The sequence below is a fragment of the Erythrolamprus reginae genome, chromosome 1 (assembly GCF_031021105.1).
Source record: "Erythrolamprus reginae isolate rEryReg1 chromosome 1, rEryReg1.hap1, whole genome shotgun sequence".
Classification (NCBI taxonomy): Eukaryota; Metazoa; Chordata; class Lepidosauria; order Squamata; family Dipsadidae; genus Erythrolamprus; species Erythrolamprus reginae.
In genome coordinates this window covers 84,251,497-84,271,943 of record NC_091950.1, presented here as the reverse complement: position 1 = coordinate 84,271,943, position 20,447 = coordinate 84,251,497, and the positions used below count along the sequence as shown (strand labels likewise).

The 20,447-nt window shown below is 38.5% G+C and overlaps 1 protein-coding gene across 1 annotated transcript; it reads right to left on the bottom strand.

The window, feature by feature from the left end:
• Nucleotides 1-7,487: 7,487 nt before the first annotated feature.
• Nucleotides 7,488-19,632, bottom strand: VPS18 (VPS18 core subunit of CORVET and HOPS complexes). The gene is made up of 5 exons (XM_070757032.1): nucleotides 19,390-19,632; nucleotides 13,909-14,050; nucleotides 12,816-12,907; nucleotides 10,604-12,474; nucleotides 7,488-9,401 (listed from the first exon to the last, which is right to left on the bottom strand). The coding sequence occupies exons 1-5, from the start codon at nucleotides 19,478-19,480 to the stop codon at nucleotides 8,670-8,672; spliced, it is 2,928 nt and encodes a 975-aa protein (XP_070613133.1). The 5' UTR covers nucleotides 19,481-19,632; the 3' UTR covers nucleotides 7,488-8,669.
• Nucleotides 19,633-20,447: the final 815 nt, after the last annotated feature.

Here is a 20,447-nt window from a genome sequence, read left to right as displayed (position 1 = left end):
AACTTCAGATTGTGTCCCCTTGTTCTTGTGTTCACTTTCCTATTAAAAACACTGAACCTTATTTAACTCTTTGACATATTTAAATGTTTCGATCATGTCCCCCCTTTTCCTTCTGTCCTCCAGACTATACAGATTGAGTTCATTAAGTCTTTCCTGATACGTTTTATGCTTAAGACCTTCCACCATTCTTGTAGCCCGTCTTTGGACCCGTTCAATTTTGTCAATATCTTTTTGTAGGTGAGATCTCCAGAACTGAACACAGTACTCCAAATGTGGTCTCACCAGCGCTCTATATAGCGGGATCATAATCTCCCTAGAAAAGACACCTCTAGCTTCGGCTACCCAACCTCTACCCCTTAAGGGATTGTTGTAACCAGAGATGTTTTTAAATTCACCATGACATGTTTGGACAAGTTTTTCTTTCTTGAATGGTCTCTGCTTGATGAAATATGCCCAATAATTATCACATTATGAGAGCTGAATACAACAAAAAAATTCATTTTAATGCATGCCAGTTAGTGTATATTTAAAGTGACAGTAAAGATTATTATTATTATTTATTATTATTTATTCGATTTGTATGCCGCCCCTCTCCGAAGATTCTACTCTATTCTATTCTATTCTACTCTATTCTATTCTACTCATTTCTAGTTCTAGTTCTATTCTAAAGTAATGCCTAGCAAAGGAGAGAAAAATCCTTAAACCTATATGGAAGTGAATGCAAATCAGCTCTCATTATTGATTTCCTTGTTATCTTGAAAGCATTATTTTGAATGCTTTTTGCCATCTGTTTGTAACAGCCCTGCACCTGACAAATGGGCCGATAAAGTCAGGATAGTGTAGTACTGGATTTTGACTCAGGAGATTCAGGTTTAAATACCCACTTGACCACAAAACTACTTTTAGATGCTGGGGAACTTTGGGAATTGAAGTCCGCATATCTTAAAATTGCCACGTGTGTGATAAACATTGCTTCAGATGTGGACCAGTTACAGGTAGTCCTCGACTTATAACAGTTCATTTTGCAACTGTTCAAAGTTACAATGTCACTGAAAAAAAAAAATAACAATAATTCACATGATCGTTGCAGCATCTCTGTGGTCACATGATCAAAATTCAGATGCTTCAGATGGTTCATATTTATGATGGTTGCAGTGTCCCAGGCAGGGGTGAAATGAGCCCCGTTCGTTTGTTCCTGTCAGTCATTCGAGAGCCAGTCAGGAAGGGAGTGTGAGGCTCCGCCCGCTCAGCCAGACACTGCCATTTGTAGACACTGCATGAGGCTCCGCCCACTTGCCTGGATGCCGCCATTTGGGTTCTTTTACCCTTTGTGCATGCTCAGAACGTTTTGCGCAGGCACGAGGGTAAAAGAACCCAAATGGCGGCATCCAGGCAAGTGGGCGGAGCCTCATGCTCCCTTCGCAACTGGCTCTCCATTGACCGACAGCCACGAGTGAACCAGGAGAGTTTCACCCTTGGTCCCAAGGACATACCACCACCTTCTAACCTTCTAACAAGCAAAGTCAGTGGAGAAGCCATGTTACTAGCCATGTAACTAACTTCAATGATTGGCTAACAACTGTAGCAAGAAAGGTCGTAATATGGGACAAAACTCACTTAACAAATATCTCACTTAGCAACATAAATTTTGGGCTCAATTGTGGTGAATTGTAAGCTTGATTTTATTTTATTTTATGTTATTGGATTTGTATGCCACCCCTCTCCGTAGACTCGGGGCTGCTAACAACAGCAGTAAAACAGCATATAACAATCCAATATTAAAACAGTTAAAAACCCTTATTGTAAAACTAAAAATACATACAGACATACCATGCATGAAATTGTAAAGGCCTAGGGGGAAAAAGTATCTCAGTTCCCCCATGCCTGGCGGCGTGGGTTTTAAGAAGCTTATGAAAGGCGAGGAGGGTGGGAGCAATTCTAATCTCTGGGGGGAGTTGGTTCCAGAGGGCCGGGGCTGCCACAGAGAAGGCTCTTCCCCTGGGTCCCGCCAAGCGACATTGTTTAGTTGACAGGACCCGGAGAAGACCCACTCTGTGGGACCTAACTGGTCGCTGGGATTCGTGCAGCAGAAGGTCCCTGAGATAGTCTGGTTCGGTGCCATGAAGGGCTTTATAGGTCATAACCAACACTTTGAATTGGTACCGGAAACTGATCGGCAACCAATGCAGAGCTACCTGTACTTTCTCACTTTTGAAAGTATCTGAAAACTATAGTAGCTAAGCTCTTAAATGGTCGCCGATTCAGATATGGAGTGAAATATTTTGAAAATGTTTCTTTTAATGGATTTATATTGTTGTTTTAAGCACATGTAAACCACGACAGGTAGTCCTGGATTAAGAACACCCAATTTATGGACAACTCATGTTTACAAATGGGCTGCCTATTACTAAAAACAGTGGATAGTGTTTTCTTCTCTTGAACCTACAAACCTTCTCATGAACTGCTGAAGCCACAGGTTCAGAGGAGAAGGGCATCCACCATTTTTAGTTATCAGCAGTCGATTTGTGAATACGAGTTCCAAAAATTCAAATTATTTATTTATTAATCTAATTTATATGCCACCCAACTCCCGAAGTCGAATTTAGGAATAGAACTTGTTCTTAACCTGGGGACTGACAGTCTTTTCAAATTAGCCAGAATATCATTACAGAAAAACAGTAAATTGTTGATATTATGCAGGGTCTATTAATGTTTAATCTTAAAACTATTTGGTTAAGTAGCACTTCCTACCAAGAAAGTGCTTTGACTGAACAAATATGCTTAACTCCAATTATACAAATGTCACATCTCACACGAATGCACAAACATGTGGAAGTGAAATGGGCAGAACTCCTGCACACTCATACTTACTAAATGTTAATTACATTTAGATTATTACTAGATTACTATATTCTTACTAAATGTTAATTACATGTAAATCATTCATTCATCAAATTTCCAAACTCATATATAGCTTGCGCATGAAAGACAATTTGATCAACATGCTAAAGTATAAAAGATGTTTATTTTGAGTAGAACTCCACTGACTGATCAGTCCAGCTTGTTTGAATTATCATGTTGGCCTTGGTCACACCAAAGTCCAATACCCTTAGTTTTAGATCTTTATGCAATGCAATACTAACAATCTATTTTCCCAAGCCTGAACCTAGCAATCATCCACTAAATTCCCAGACAGCTGGTTTGGGGTGGGGTGGGGTAAGAGTTCTAATCTAATCTAAAATGTACCATATTCAAACTTTGAAAAGCAGCTGTATTAGGATAATCAAAATCATGTGCATGAATTAGGGCAATTATCTTTATGAGTGATGGTCAAGTTGGACATTCTGATATTCATTTATGAAACACAATTTGATCTTCCCATGACAAGTTGCTCTGTACTTTTTGAAAGAAAAGTAAGCTAAGAGCCACCAGGCAGGGGAAATTGACACCTCCCTTACTACTTGGTTTATGTATGGTTTGATTGGGTTGTGTGATTATCTTATTACAAGGGTTTTTAAATTGTGTTTTAAACATTGGATTTGTACATTGTTTATGATTGTTGTGAGCCACCCCGAGTTTTCGGAGAGGGGCGGCATACAAATCTAATAAATTATTATTATTATTATTATTATTATTATTATTATTATTATTATTATTATTTTAGATAAAGTTTATTAAATTATATACATATATAAAAGACACACATTAACAGATCATTGAGTTCATAGATTGTGAGTACAGTTATACCTTTTCTGTTAAAGAACAATACAACAAATAATCCCATCCCACCCCCACCCCTACTGCCTTGTTGCAGCAGATCTTGTTATAATTTTATGGAAATTCGTATCAACGAAATCATATATATATATATTTATAAATTGTACATATATACATCTCTGTTCTTATATCGAAATAACAATAATATTTCAATTGAATTATTTCAACAAATAAAGTAATGTTTGTCTATATTTGGGTTGTTGTTGGGTTTTCATTCTTTTTTATTATTATTATTATTTATTTATTTATTTTATTTTATTTATTTATTTAATCAGATTTGTATGCCGCCCCTCTCCGCAGACTCGGGGCGGCTCACAGCAATAATAATACAATGTAAACAAATCTAATATTTAAGTTAATTTAAAAAAAACCAATTTAGAAACCAATCATACATACTAGCATACCATACATAAATTTTATAAGCCTATGGGGAGGGAAAATGTCAATTCCCTCATGCCTGATGACAGAGGTGGGTTTTAAGGAGCTTACAAAAGGCTAGGAGGGTGGGGGCAACTCTGATATCTGGGGGGAGTTGGTTCCAAACGGTCGGGGCCGCCACAGAGAAGGCTCTTCCCCTGGGTCCCGCCAAACGACAGTTTAGTTGACGGGACCCGGAGAAGGCCACCTCTGTGGGACCTAACTGGTCGCTGGGATTCGTGTGGCAGAAGGCGGTCCCGGAGATATTCTGGTCCAGTGCCATCCTCCCCCCGATCATTGACCCAGTTATAAAAATACAAATCTAATAAATTATTATTAATTAAGTCAAGAATTAATGTTTCATTTTTATTTTTTCCCACGTTGGTAACTTGCCATTGCAAAGAGATCAGTCACCAGACAGATAGTCCATTGTAACTAGCACAAAGTGACTGCCGGATGAAAACCAAAGGTATCTGGGAGCCAGCTTAGGGAGGAATAAAACTGCCTTCCTGCTCAGCTCTAATTTTCATGGCAATCAATAAAGGGCACCTGCAGGCAGAAACACACAATTCTTGGTGCGTCAGTGCATAAAGCCCTCGATTCACCTCTGTATTATTGAAAAACAATACAGTCACAAAGAAGCCAGCAGGCCTCCACTATCAGACACACCTCATTCGGAATTATTTCCTTCTTTTCTTCGCGGCTTCCTAAGTTCAATTTGAGAGTATCACTCGCTGCCCCCACCTGCTCTTCCCATATTAAACATTGATGTCCTGGTGGAATTCAATAGGGGTAGCATTTCTCTTTACAGAGGCAGCAAGTGGACCCAGGAGGGAAGCCTCAGAACTGCGGGTGGGAAGGGCAAAGAAAGAGGTGGAAATGGCCGGCTGGTTCGCCTGCTTCCAACAAAGCGACAGAGAGGAAGCGTGGAGAACATCTGGCAGGCAGAAAACCCCAGCTGAAAGCAAGGTCAGAAACAGGACTGGTGCTCAAACAGGTCCTTTTATATGTACTTTGGAACTAAACAGTGGAATGAGGAGAGTGTAACGCTATCCTTTTTCTTTTTTTAGGCTGCTAAAATGGCAATATAGTTCTGCTACATAGTCCTGTGTTGAGCAGCAAGCCTTGTTATGACGATGGTGGTTAAAAGAGTATCTGCATTGGGCCCCATCCTCAGGCTTAGATTGACAGCTGAGTTCCGCGCTTTTAGTAAACGTAACTAAAGATGGACAGCGATCCTTCGGAGTCTTCGGAGAGGGGCGGCATACAAATCTAAATAATAAATAAATAAATAAATAAGCTGATAAGCTACACCGACACCTTTGCTCGGGTGTCACAGTATCTTTCAAGTGTTTGAAATGAGAAACGGCAGTGGGCTGAATGAACAGGAAAAGAATTGAACAAAGCACTGAGTGTTAAGTTACTTGTAATTAACATTATCATGAAACTTCTGAATACATAAATAGCCCGTGCAGGGGGGTTGGGGGTATTTTGGCTTTAAATGATCACTTCTTCCCATTATGAACTGAAATCAGCAGCCAGCATAAACACTCCTGAGATGTATACACTTTGCAGTCACTTTGTAGTTTATTTTTTTAGTATTACCACCAAGTATGCATGGACATACCCACCAAGTCACTACAGTCTGAGCTTGAGGGAAAGTTCATTTTATTTTACCTAAAACGTCACACGTAAATGTCATTTTGAAATAAACTGTAGGTCAATGTCATTTTGAAATAAACTGTAGGTAGGTTTGAAATAAACTGTAGGTAGGGATTGCTGTTTTATCAAGAGTCATACTTGTTCTTCCCTATTATTGGAAACGTTACTGAGACTTAAGTTCATATGATTCCACATGTGAATATTTTGCATGCAAATGAAGCATATAAAACAGGGTGTGTTGTTATAAAAAAGAAATGGACTTAAAGAAAACAGTCTTAAAGAAAACAGTGACCCCTAATGGCTGAGGCGGATTTTATTCTTTTTATCCCTTGTTCAATCTGGTACAAGTAATCTTCATTTAATAACCACAATCGGAACCAGCAAATTGGTCATTAAGTCAAGCAATGGCTATGTGAAATTGCAACTGGGCTTATGATCTTACTTAACTTTCCTTAGCTTTGCAGACCTGATAAGGTTATAAAGGTCATTCTGATTGCAAAGTTACTAAATGAGGCAGCCACTAAATTATTACTGTCTGTGTTTCCAATACAAATAAGAAGTTTGTTTTCTGCCTAAGCAAGGGGTTGGACTAGAAGACCTCCAAGGTCCCTTCCAATTGTTATTCAAAATCCAAATTAAGGGTTTGGGGATAAATGATTGAGCAGCAGCCACTTAAACCTTATTTTTGTTAAAAAACTGTTTCAATTATTGTATCATATGGCATAATAAAATCTGCTGTGTATTTCTGATTGTTGTATAAAAACATTTATTAAGTTGTTGCCAATTTATCCTTTGAAATTATATTAAACAGTTTATGTTGCTTTTAAACAGTAGATATGGTCAACTACTATGTTCTCATGGACTCAAATACAACAGGGAATTTAGTTGTCTCAAACATCAAAAATACAATTCATAAAAAGTTTCTGCTTTACAGCCTTCCTAAATATCCCATTTGTTTCTAATTTGGCTCCACGAATGTTGGGCTGCCGTTAAACAAAGGCATCTCACTTGGGTATCAATCACATTCTACTTTAATATACCACAAATTTAGTAATAAACAGTCTAGTAATTTGCATTATCTGTACAAATAGCATTCATATAAAAATACAAAAGAATAAACAATAAAAACTCAAAATAAAACATTGGGAATAAATTGTTTACCAGTAGTGATCACATAAAGCCAGCAGGAAGCCAGCTTCTATTCTAGTAATATACACTAACATTGGAGCAATAAGTGATTTCAGTACAGCTACTCATATTTTATCCTGACACAGCAATTTTAAAGAGAGACTGAATTTTATCTTATAAATGTACAAATCTTACAAGTCAGAACTGATGTAGAAGTGCAAACTTTCAGTTTATGTCTTATCAGAAAATAACTTATCTGAGGAAACCAGATATCCAATCAAAAAAGAAGATGGGTTAGTCTTAGCTGGACTGTGAGCTATGTGAGAACATGTATGTTCATACATCATGCTATGTGATAGTTTTCACCATGGGTTGTTGAAATCCACCACTTGATTGATACAATTAACACCAAGTATTTGCACAATTTACAACACTAGACTCTGTTAGCAATCTCACAGCAGAAATGGCGAAAAAACAAGGACAAAGTACACAATAGAAAGTCATTAGACAATAATTTCAGGACTCTTTAATAGACAGCTAAGCAGAAAAAACATAATTAATTACAAATTCATAGCCATTAAAGGTTCTAACAGACAAATCTTTTTATACAAATATGTGACTTTTTATTCACAGTAATTTGAAACCAGTGCCCACAGAAAATGTGATTTTTAGATACAAAGTCCCTAACTGTTCTTTAGCTTGCATTCCCTGTAAACTAAATTTCTTGTACACTGTATATCACACTCTTTAAAAGAGAGAGGAATTAACTTTTAGTTCCAAACCTACAGTCAACCATTCTTCTAACTAAATGTTCCAGTTTAATCCTAAATTCTCTGAATCACTTGCAAAGTTTACAGCTCATGGTATGCAGGATCCTTTTTTTTTGGTCGAAATACTACAAATTCAGATAAATATTCAGATGGCAGTAACAATGACAATGACAATGCAATAGACAATCTCGAGTGAAAACACAGAATGCTTTCAATCGTAGTGCCATAAGTTATGCAAACAACAGTGTGCAGCTACCAAACTAAACCTTCAAAGAAGTAGAAGATAATTTCAATGGACAATAATCAAAATATAGCATTTGTGTGTGCTTTGACTGAAAATTACATGTTGGGAAGCTTCCTTGCCATATGAATATACAATTCGGATGTTGTCAAAAATGGGACCCATGCATCATTTATGCATTTCATCAAATGTTATACGAGTAGACTTCCCTTTGCATATTGAAGCACAATCTTCCTCATTTCCATTATTCTCCAAGACTCCTATTTACTAATAGGGTCCATTCCCCTGACAGATTAATAAATGTGGACATGACCTTGTAGATCTATTAATAAGAACCAAGGGAGCTCTTTGCATGAAAACAGGGTAAGCTTATGAAGCTGGGCATTCTCGCCTCTAATTATTCATAGAATTGTGAATATAGTGCAGATGTAATATATGTTATTGTTTTAATTTGGTTTTTCAAAACAAAAATCTGTACAGTATTTAAGGTATGGATGGATGTCTCTAAATTTATATTGGACAAATAGTTTAGGAAAACAATTGTTGTCACTGACCATCCATTCTTCACAATAAGTTTACAAAGAGCGAGATATAGTGCTTTTTCAAACCGATTTAGAATGCCGGGAGAATATCGGCCTAGTTTCATGCTTCATAGGCAACTTCATTCTCATATCCTACAGCCAGCTCTGCATCTCTTCGTGATATCTCTCTGGGTCAATGAAAGGCTTATCAATGGATCGGATCATGATGTCACCACAATATACACATTCAGCTGCCACAATGTCATCTATGTCAGCTTTTGTCTGTTCTCGACTTGGCTGACCTTTTCCTTGACCAAGAGTATCTGCTGTATCCTTATGGCGGTGATGGGATTTGGAAGGCTGGCTTGCAGCCAGCATCTTCTTTTGAAGGTCTTCCAGCTTAGCTTGCTTATAGGCAGGCAAATTTGGGTAAACGGCCTGTAGAAGGCAATCATAGTGAAACATGTGGCCACAAAGAAAAAGGTAAAAAGGACGGTTAAGAAGTGGGAAATCACATGCTGCACACTTCTCTTGTGGTTCAACAGAGCCATATTTGTTTCTCATCTCCTGAATGTCGTCCCTGATCCTTTCAGCACTTTGGGTGGCTTCCTCCATCTCTGTCTTCAGCTCCTCTATGTGCTTGTTGTAGGCCTCTAAAGAGTTGCAGATCGCCTCCTTGAAGTGATCGATGGTGACAAAGTCTGGGAAGAAAGGCAACACATCTTCAATCTTCAGCAGATTGCAACTAGAAAGGCAAGCCATGGCCTTCTTAACATCCTTCTCTTCTTGTACAACGTGACGAGCAATTTTCAGCCACAGCTTTTTCCTCAACTCCTCGTCCTCTTCTGGAAGATCTGCACAGGATTTTGCCATATCTACATCCACCTTAAAGGGTGGGGAGACAGAAAGGGGGGTGGGAGAGAAAAGCAAACAGTTATCCTTCTATCACCTATCATAAAAAACACTGTTGAAAAAGTGGGAGGGAGATAATGTTGAAAGCGACAACATGGGGATGCAAGAAGATATGTCTGTAGATATGTGTTGTTATCTTCAACCAATACTGGATACTATTTTTAGCAGTGGCATATCATTTTAGAGCTCAGACATTCTAAGATGCAACAAACAAAATTGTGGGAGAATAACATTTCCCCCCTTAACCCATGCTATCCCTTTTAGCTGGGGAATTCCTATCCTGAACTGCGCCTTCAATCTCTGTTTATGTTAGTTGTTGTTGAAATGAAGTTGGCTACAGGTCCCTGGTTTCCAAAACGTTGTTTAATGACTATCTGAAGTTGTTGCAACCTCAGAAAAGTTATTTATGACCCATCCTCAAACTTACAACTGTCCCACTACTTCCACCGTCATATGTTCACGTTGTGGGTAGTGGAAATGGCTTCACCAGAAGATCAAGCCAGAGACCTGAATCAAATTTAAAATCCACAAGGAAGATTCAAAAGGCAAGATGCTGCCATGCTGGTATGCTCCTATCTTAGAAGACTGAATGCTGTCATAAAATCAAAGGTACTTTGTTTAAAGGGAGTGCATACTTATACAACTCCTACTATTGTATTTTTTTAAATTTCCCCCCAAAAGGTTTTCAGTTTTTCAATTGAATTGTACAGCTTATATTAAAAGAAGAAAATATTCTAAAAAGTTGGTTTACCCTGATCTTTGTTTTTTACATCTCAAAAACCTGATATATTAACAGGGGTGTGTAAACTTTATACATTCACTGTATGACATGATTTGCTATTGCAAAAAACGTCATTAAATCAAGTCCAGTCATATGGTGACATGACGTGACTGCAATGACTTACTACCACAATTCCAGGCTCAATTGTGGTTGGTGGTCGACAATCTCACCTTCATCTAATATAGCAAGATAATGTTCATCTTAGAGAATCTGTTCTAATAGTGTTCATTTTCTAACTGATAAATGTAACAATAGTCTCCTAATTCATTCTTGGTCTTCAGTCAGCAATTAATCCTGCCGACCGTTTCAGCTTTTTAGATGATTATTTAAGAGATCCTGAAATTTCAAGGAGGAAAACCGAAGCAACCTGTTATTTATGCAGAAGCATATTTACCTGTAAAGCTAGATCAACGGCTTCTTCATACATCTCCATAACTTTATAAACATGAACACAAGCTCGGTGGTGGCTATGTTCTGCACAAAGCCTAAGTGCGTACTTCAGGTCATAATGGATACTGTCAGCAAAGGTTCCGGCATGTTCCAAGTAGGACAGTAATGAGTCCGGCCGACACAAAGCATAGAGGGACAACAAATAATTGTGAATGGCCTCCTGAGTTTCTTCTAGCTCATTCACACAGAATTCCATGTATCGAATGGCTTCGTTGATCTGCTGGGTACTCCCGCTCTGACTGTAGGTGACAAGAGCAGGGATTAGCCTCTTGGCATCCAAGTCCTTGCCCATTTCAATCCAAGCGTCTACCACTTTCTTGGGCATATGCTGGATCAAAATTGGAGAGAACTTGTAAAAGAGTTCCTCATTCTTGATTCTGGACAGGACTTTTAACGCTTCGTTATAATTTTCATGTTGACAGTAATGGGCTATCACTCGCTCGTAATCGTTCATTATGACAGCAAAGTACACCATGTGGTCTGTATCCCCATGACTTGCCAAGAGCTCGTGAATAGTAGATCGGTTGTTGCGAAGGGAGTCTTTGATTTTGGGGCTACTCAAGAAACTCCGGAACTTCTCCTTGGTCAGCTCATAGAGGTCTTGCTTTGACCCATCCCCTTCCAGCACCCCCAAGCGATTTAAATATAGTTCAGTCAACCAAGTGGTGAGCAGAGTTATTTGTGTCGTTTCAGACTGCTTCAAGCAAGCCAGTTTCTTTATCAAAAATTCCATCAGTGCCTCTTCCTGTTTAGCTTCAATAAACTTAAGAGCAATCTCCTCAAAGTAATTTTGGGTCAGTGCATAACACTTTGCACTCTCCAGATATCTCTTGTTTTGGAAACAGTATTCTGCTTCTTTGGCCAGCACAGTATCTAGGCACTCGGGCCGGTCTTTACAGTACTCTTTAGCCAAATCAAACTTGTTGATATTCATGTACATCTTCCATACGTCGCGGGATTCTCGCTGAACATTATACCGGAACACAACTTTCTCGGTGTGAATCCAGATTTGTCCAAATGCAGGATCTTTGATCATACGCTTTAGTGAGCCAAACTTTTCTAGGAATACATCCTGGAAGACAACTTGCCCATTCAGAGTGCACACAGCTTTCACTCTATCAGGGAAAAGCAGCAGAAAATGGAACTGGGTGAGCACTATGGAGATGGGTTTATTGGCTAGCGTGTCTACATCCGAAGGATATTCCCACACTTGCTCATCACTCAGGACAGAATCAGGACGTCCGTAATCCAGAGAGCCATACAGGACCCCGTTTCCCATCATCCAAGCAAAAGCGCTGGGCGAAGAGCGAAGCTTGGGAGTGTAGAATGCAATTTCACTGTAGCCAAGACTAGCCGGAAATTCTCGAAATCCAGGCAAATGATCTTCAGGCATGCTAAATATGGTGCCAAAGGCTTGAGGTTCTGACCCTTCTGGAATCTTGCCAACAAACTGGAAAAGCCTCTTATGAGTGGTGGCAATGATAAACCATTTCCCATCAACTCCTCGTTCTATTTCAAGGCAACAGACTGGGGCAGGACCAGCTTCCTCCTCCAAGGTATAAATCAGGCGGAAATATTGATCAGGATTAGTACTAAAGAGGCTGCCTTCAGTGACAGAAATCTCAGCCTCATATATTTGACCTTGTGATGTTCCAACCAAAATGGGCCCAGTGTTTATCTCTGTGCCAAAAATTTTATTCCAGCCCACACTTTCAATCAAATGACCTTTCCAACGGGAAAGAAGACGTATCTTTTGAGTATTTCTGTTCAAGTAGAGACACTCACTGCTATTCAGGGCAATGATAAGATGGGAACCTGTGGAGACAGGGAATAAAAAGTAATTAATTTAGAATTAAAGGAAGGGCCAAACATGAAGCTTGGATGTTTGAGGAAGGCTATGAATTTAAGATTTCACAGCTCCCAAATATTCAAAAATACACTGGATTATATTTTTCTTGTTGGATAGTTTTAAAGGCTCGTCTATGCTAGTCAGCACCCAGTTTTCAATAGTTTGAGATTTATAAAAACCCATAAGAAAAACAAAACAGTAGATTTTCTGAGATAAAATATACGGAGATAAAACACAAATAGCCAGAACACAATATTTATACTACTGTATATCAAATAATTTTGTGCAACCCCTACTGTCCTCTTACCTGTATGATCCAAGAAAAGCTTATAAACACTGGCTTCATCTTTTCGTCCAAGTTCAACCTGATTGGGCTCATCAGCCTTGGCTACATCAAGTCTACATAAAAAAGGGAGCAAAGCAAACTCTTGAAAGATTGGGAAAAAACCTCTCATATAACAGTTTATGAAGACAGCTTCATGCAATTTTTTTTTTCAAAACAGATTTTGCTTTTTTAAAATCTACACTCATTTCTACAAAGATCATGAGACCAAGAACTGCCACAATCAAGGCTCTATGATTTTACTAAGGCACAAATACTGTTAATAGCAATAATAAACTGCACAGAACCTGACATAGGTCTTGCTATGAATCTTCCTAGTTATCTGAATGAGCTGGGGAGGCCCTTTGGAAAGTGCCCCCGTTACCAGAAGTTCACCATCTGGTTCTCATGCAGCTCCCTGCTAAGAAATGGTTTTCCCAGGGAGGAGTGACTGGATCCACTTCCCCAGTATAATTTCTGCAATTCTGATGACTATTAAAGTATGGTCTCAGGGCAAGTTATTATAAAAAATATGTATTTACTTTTGTGCATGCAAAAGTGGGCCATATTTTCACTATGGGTAACCTGTGGCTGATTTTTCTCTTTTTTTCCAGCAATAAACTTAACCTTAAACACAGATGAATACAACTGCTGTATCTGCATACCATGTTATGCTCTAATAAGTAATGTCATGGTCAAATGTGATGGTCTGGTTTATACAGTAAGCAAGAAAATTACAGCATTCTCTAGATGCAGACAATGGCGATCTATCAGTTTTCTTTTTAGCTTAATTTAGTATGTAGCCCAAATGTAAAATAATAAAATACAAGATATAAACAAACAAATATATTCAAAACATGAAGAACTCAGAAATTAGTCATGAAAGGATATTCTTACAAAACAAATGTTATGCAAGGGTACAACTGACTCTAGTCTTGCAATTATCACAGTCCGAGTGAAACTTTCATTTCCCCATCCTTTTAATGCTTTTATGTTTAATAAAGCAGAGGCAATTCTATTCTAATTTCTTTTGAGAGATGGTTTCTAAATACGTAAAGAAATTCTAAGTAGTGCTTACCTAAATATTATGTCTTTTCCAAGACTCATACACAGTTGGTTAGATGAGACAACCATACTATTAATCTGCTTGGGAGGTGTGAAGTCAATTCTTTGTTTGTTAAAAATTGGTGTTTCTTTTTCCAGGCGAGCATTTACATATCCTTAAAAGCAAGGGGGAAAATCAATAGTTCTCAAAAAATAAAATCGAACATCAATTCAACTCAAAGATTTTACAAGATTTCTCCTCCCTCATTCCAATCCTAGAAAATGAAACCTCCATTTATGCCAATTAGTTGCTGTTGTTGTGAGCCGCCTGGAGTCCACGGAGAGGGGCGGCATACAAATCCAATGAATGAATGAATGAATGAATGAATGAATGAATGAATGAATGAATGAATGAATGAATGAATGAATGAATGAATGGATAGATAAATAAATAAATAAATAAATAATCAATCTGATAGATTCTGATCCATTTTTCCCTCAATTAAGAAATAATAGGGAATGGAGTAAGGAAAAAATAGATGTCTTAAATCTTAAGACATAACGTAACAATCCCAGATAGCTCCAATAGTTGATCCTGGCCCCACAATCACATTCCACAAGACATGGCACACAACCCATAAGCTACCGGTAATATTGAATTTTCCTAGTACAGGGTATCATTGAAGAGATTTTATTAAGCAGAAGGAGTATGTACAGATAGTCCTTGACTTACGACCTTGATTGATTGAGCCCAACATTTCTGTTCCTAAGTGGGAAATTTGTTAAGTGAATTGTGTGCCACTTTATAATCTTTCTTGACATATTTGTTAAGCGAATCACTGAAGTTGTTAAATTGGTAATCCAGTTATTAGGTGAATCTGGCTTTCCTATTGACTTCTGTTCATTAGAAAGCCACAAAAGGTGATCACATGACCCCGGGACACTTCAACTGTCATAAATGAGACTGAATTTTGATCATGTGACCATGGGGATGCTGCAATGGTCCTAAGTGTGAAAAATGCTCATAAGTCACTTTATTCAGTGCCACTATAATTTTGAACAGTCACTTAATAAAGAGTTGTAGGTCTAGGGCTACCTGCATAGTTCCCTCTAAGCTGAGCAGTGAGCAATCACTCACTTAAAAATCATCATCAACTCAGAGTTTTCCAAACCTGCCCAGAAGCCGAGAGGGAAAGAGTGAGAGGGAAGGAGAGAGAGAGGAAGAGAGAGAAACAGATAGAAAAAAGAGAGGAAGGAAAAGAGAAAGAAAAAGAATGGGAGTAAGGAAGAGAGAAAGAAAATCAAAATCTAGTTTGAAACTAGCTCAACTATTTAAGTGGCATTTTGATATTGATAGAGTTGCCCTATTATGAGCTCACTGTTATAGACACACAGTACAGTATTTTATTTTGAAATTCTCTGAGGCAAAACAGGGTGGGTTTTTTATTTATTTGTTTGTTTGTTTGTTTGTTTGTTTGTTTATTTATTATTTCTGTGCCGCCCAGTCCCCAAGGGACTGCCGCTCAGACACTATACTTTTCCGCCCCCCCCCAAAAAAAATTAAAGGGAACACTGGCTACCTGTATTTTAAATTTTGAGAAATTTAAGTAGGTTCAAGTCTAGTCTTTCCCAAAATTTTGTCAAAGCAAATTTATTTCTTCTCAAGATCAGAGAGAAACTCGCTGAGTTCAAGCAAACTGGGGTATAACATAATCCATATGAAACAAAACAAAATGTGTGGTCAAGTACAAACAGATAGCATCAGAGCTTTGAGACCACATGTGGCTTTACATATGCCCACTTTTCTAGACTTACGTTTCTTACAAATATACAAAGTACAAGGAAACCCTTTAAATAATGTTTGCTAAAAGGATATGCCCAATATACCACAGGGTAAATAATAAGAAAGGGACAACCACTTGTGGGTAAAATAATAGCAGTTTCACTGGGACCGGAAAGGGACTTTTATGCAGAATTGTGAGCCTGGGAAAATTTTACTGGTAATATTTATTCAGAAGAACAAGAAAAACCACAGCAGTCTTTTTTGCTACAATTAAAGTTGTGTATTATAAATTTGTTTTTCATTTTACCAGAAATAAATCCCTGATTCAGCATTTGCAAACTGTTTCATTTTTCCAAACAATTAGTCTCATGCCACTTCTTTTTGGAGAAGTTCCCTAAAAATGGTCCTCCTGGCATATCATATACTAACCAAGTGGCCTCCCTCAATAATAACTTTTTAATGTGAAGAAGAGCACATTGCCTTAAATGGAACAGTGTGTGTGTAGGTGTGGCTACCTAATGAAGGCATATAAGCCCGAAATAGATCTACACTAGTCTCCCTTCCTTTTCATTATCAGCAAAAATATGTTACACACAGAGAGAGAGACACATATCCATATAAATATCCATATATATACCATTAGTCATATCAAGATATGCAGTAATACACCGACTATATCATAAATCAATATCCTAATTTTTCCAGCCTGTTTTCCCCCATTTCATAACACTCCCTTCCCTCTATCTCCCTCTCTACCCTTCCTTCTCTCCTCCTTCCTACTTTCCTCCTTCCTTCTCCTTCTCTCCTCCTTCCTACTTTCCTCCTCCCCTTCCTTCCCTTCTCTACTTCCTCTTTTTCCATCTTGTCCCTCCTCTGAGTGATTATAATCATAATTCATCTTATAGTTAACAGACTGGTAACATATATTAGATTAGATTAGATTTATTGGATTTATATGCCGCCCCTCTCCGCAAACTCGGGGCGGCTCACAACAACAATAAAAAACAGTACATAATAACAAATCCAATGCCCACCAATCTAATTACAATTTAAAATTAGTAATTTCATAAAACAATCCCAATATATATAAAAAACAGGCACACAGTTAATCAATCAATGGCAAATATATCTTTACTTCATTTAATTATCAGTGCCCCTATTAGATGTATATATTTTCTGTATCCATATTCATACATATAATATATAACTCCCCCTCCCGCCGTATATGTTACTATCCTAATGCTGCCTCCTTTACTAGCTAATTTTGTCACCTGGGTCTACCCTCTTTAATTCTCCATTTTCCTCCAATTTAATCAGTGTTACGTAGAATAGCTTCAACTTCCCACTAGTTTTATTTGTTTATTAAAGGGGTGAAACAAATACTAAAGAATTGGAAGAAACTGTGTAGCTGTGAAGTATCCTAAGCCAGTGTTTCCCAATCTTGGAAACTTGAAGATATCTGGACTTCAACTCCCAGAAGTCTCCAGCCAGCAAATGCTGAGAGTGGGAAATAGAAGAGAAGGCAGGAAGGAGTTGTACCAATCTTGTCTGGGACATTTAAAAATCAAAGCTGAGATTATATTACCCCACACACTGCTTAAACTATTTGCTCAGGAGAAAGTAACACTAGGCTACAGGGACATTAATATAACATGCAAAATTGTTTAGTCCATTCACAACAAAAAAGAAAAAGGAAAATTAAGAATACAGATTGCAAGGAACATTGCTCATGCCAAAGCATTAACAAAGCAATGTTAATATACCAAACATCTAAAAATAAGTTAATTGAAAAAATAATTTTGTACAGCAATGTAAACCAATTGTGCAAATTTTTCCTCTCTGAAGTTTCTCTCTCTTTCTCAAGTTTTTAATTAAGAAAGCAATATGCCATACAGCATAATCTTTACCCTTCTTCGCTTTTCAGAGGCAAGCTTCTTCTAAAGTAAAGAGTAAATGGAATGGATGCAACAAATGCATTCCCACTGAAAGCAAGAACTCAAGAAATATAATGTATATATTATGTCATTGTGCACACCTAAAGAAGCCAGTAGATAGCAGGCAGCCAAAAATATGGAAAGATTCCCAATCCAAACAACTGTGGGCATTTCCCCCTTCATTATTGCTTAGCCATAACAGTTTTTAAAAGACTGTAGAAATTAATTCCAATTCTTAATTTTGATTCTTGACGAACTCTTCTTGACGAACTCTTTTTTACACTGAGAGCATGTGCACCAAAGACAAATTCTTTGTGTGTCCAATCACACTTGGCCAATAAAAAACTCTATTTTATTATATTTAAGCCAGCATCTTTGTAATAACCTTCCATCGTTTTGCGTAATTTACAGTCTGCAGAGCAATTTGAAGCACATCCTGACACTCAGCAGCAGCTCAACAAGAGCTAATTCCGAGAGAAATTAGTGTAAAAATGCCACCTGAAGCTTCATGGTCCCCTTTTTATACTAATATTAATAATAATAAAAATCACTAGACGCTTGGTAAGTGTTCGACTTGTGATATTGTGATATGAAATCCAGCATATAAATCTTGTTTGCTGTCTATTATTGTTTTTTGTCGCTTATTGTTTATTGTCATTGTTGTTATTATTATTATCATCATCATCATCATCATCATCAACAACAACAACAATACAACACAGTAAACGAGATTACTATGCTGGATTTCGTATTTCATCACCAGTCGGGCTCTTCCCAAGCACCTAGGACTGCGTGATGTAGCAGCGAATTATGTATGCTGATCCCAGTAAAGCGGCCTTCTGCAAATGACAGATGGAGATTTTGTCAATTCTGATGGTTTTCAAATGTCCACTGAGATCCTTTGGCACTGCACCCAGCATGCCAAGGACCACTGGGACCACTTTCACTGGCTTATGCCAGAGTCGTTGCAGCTCGATTTTTAGATCTTCATATTCCGCAAATTTCTCTAGCTTGCTTTTCCTCAATTCTGCTGTCTCCTGGGATTGTGATGTCGATGATCCATGCTTTCTTTTTCTCCACAATCAGGTGTATTATGTTTCAAAATTTGGTCAGCCTTAAGTCAGAAGTCCCACAGTAGTTTTGCTTGCTCATTTTCGATCACTTTTTTGGGCTTATGATCCCACCAGTTCTTTGCCACTGGTAGATGGTAGTTCTGGCACAAGTTCCAGTGAAAGAACAACCATCTGCCAGTGGCAAAGTACTGGTGGGATCATAAGCCCAAAAAAGTGGTCAAAAATGAGCAAGCAAAACTACTGTGGGACTTTCAACTTCTGACTGACCGAATTTGGAAACACTGTTGTTGCTATTGTTGTTATTATTATTATTATGTGATACAAAATCCAACATATAAATCTCGTTTGCAGTACTGTATTACTGCTTTTTGTAATAATAATAATAATAATAATAATAATAATAATAATAATAATAATAATAATAATAATAATAATAATAATAATAATAATATAATGGCATAATGACCTTAACCTTTTAACTTAAAAACAGTCAAACTGCGTCTACTACCTCTTTCTAGTGAAATGCGTCCCTTTCTGACAGGCCGAGAGTGGGTGTGTCAGGAAAGGCCCGACATAGTGCACAATTCGACCGAGACAAACGCGGCTGCACACCAAAGATAACACGGGATCCATTTCGTGGAGAAGCCCCGTAAGCAAAAAAAAACGTGTGTGCGTGTGATATAGACACGGCCAGAGTCTCCACCGCCCCTTTCTCCTCTCCTCACCCGTGTGCGGGATGCCCAGGTTCACACGACTCTGCTGCGAGGAGGTGGAATGGGAAAGCGACGCCACGTACTCGTCCAGAATGGTAGCCATGGCGGCGGCAGCGCTGGCTGCTCCTACTGCAGTGGCTTCGGTAGAGACCACAATTCAGCCTAGAGAGCTTCTCGATTTGACACTCGGGCCGAGCCGCAACGGCTCAGCTTGATTGCAGGACCCGCGGCGCTTCCTGTTTCCGGTGGGACTCCAACCATAGAGATGTTCGCGTGAGGTCCCATGGAGCTGTCCATGCTTCGTCTGGGAAGAGCGTCATTGCGGAGCGCAGAGCGAGGGTCAGCAAGACGTTGCGTCCTCCTGATGGGGAAAGTACGGACAGAACAGCGGAGGGCGTTTTTCTTCTTCTAGCCCAGGAAGTTCCTCCAACGATAAAGAGCCGTGTGTGTGTGTAGGTGTGTGTGGGGGGGTGTTGGTGTTTGTGGGGAGCAGGGAGAACAATTTTATCAGATTGTAGAAGTGCAAAAGGGAAAGGGCTAGTATTACTTGGCTTTGTTTTTTCAGTCGCCCCCCATCCCATGTGAAATTGATCTGAAGTTGTGTGTGTGAGAGAGAGATACACACACTCTAAAATGTACACCAGCTGGGGTACAGCAGACCATGTTCTGTGCAGGGAAGGGCTGCAAAACATTTTTTTACTACCACAGTGGGCGTGGCTTATTTGGGATGTGTGGCTTTCCTACCATGTGACCAACTGGGAGTGGCTTGACAGTCATGTGGCGGGGCGGCTTAAAGGTCATGTGACTGGCTTCAAGGTAGCTAATTTGACCTCACGTCAAGGGTTTGGGTTTGGATTAGGGTGCCTGGCCTCTCCTCACCTCGAAATTTCCTGTATATTTACTATTACTGAACATCCAAAATATATTATTTAATTCTGTGTATATATGCCATGTGTGTACATACATATTATACACAGGCACACACAAATATACAATATCTACTATATAAATTGTATGTGTATGTACATGTACACACAGCTGTTCTAAAATTATACACATTCAACCTCATT

Bases quoted from the DNA above. Each gene is read 5' to 3' on its own strand.
- VPS18 (XM_070757032.1), bottom strand. From the start codon at position 19,480: ATGGCTACCATTCTGGACGAGTACGTGGCGTCGCTTTCCCATTCCACC. The intron at 12,908-13,908 runs GTAAGCACTACT...TTTTTTATGTAG, and splicing joins GGAAAAGACATAATATTTAG to ACTTGATGTAGCCAAGGCTG. The intron at 9,402-10,603 runs GTAAATATGCTT...CCACCCTTTAAG, and splicing joins CCGTTGATCTAGCTTTACAG to GTGGATGTAGATATGGCAAA.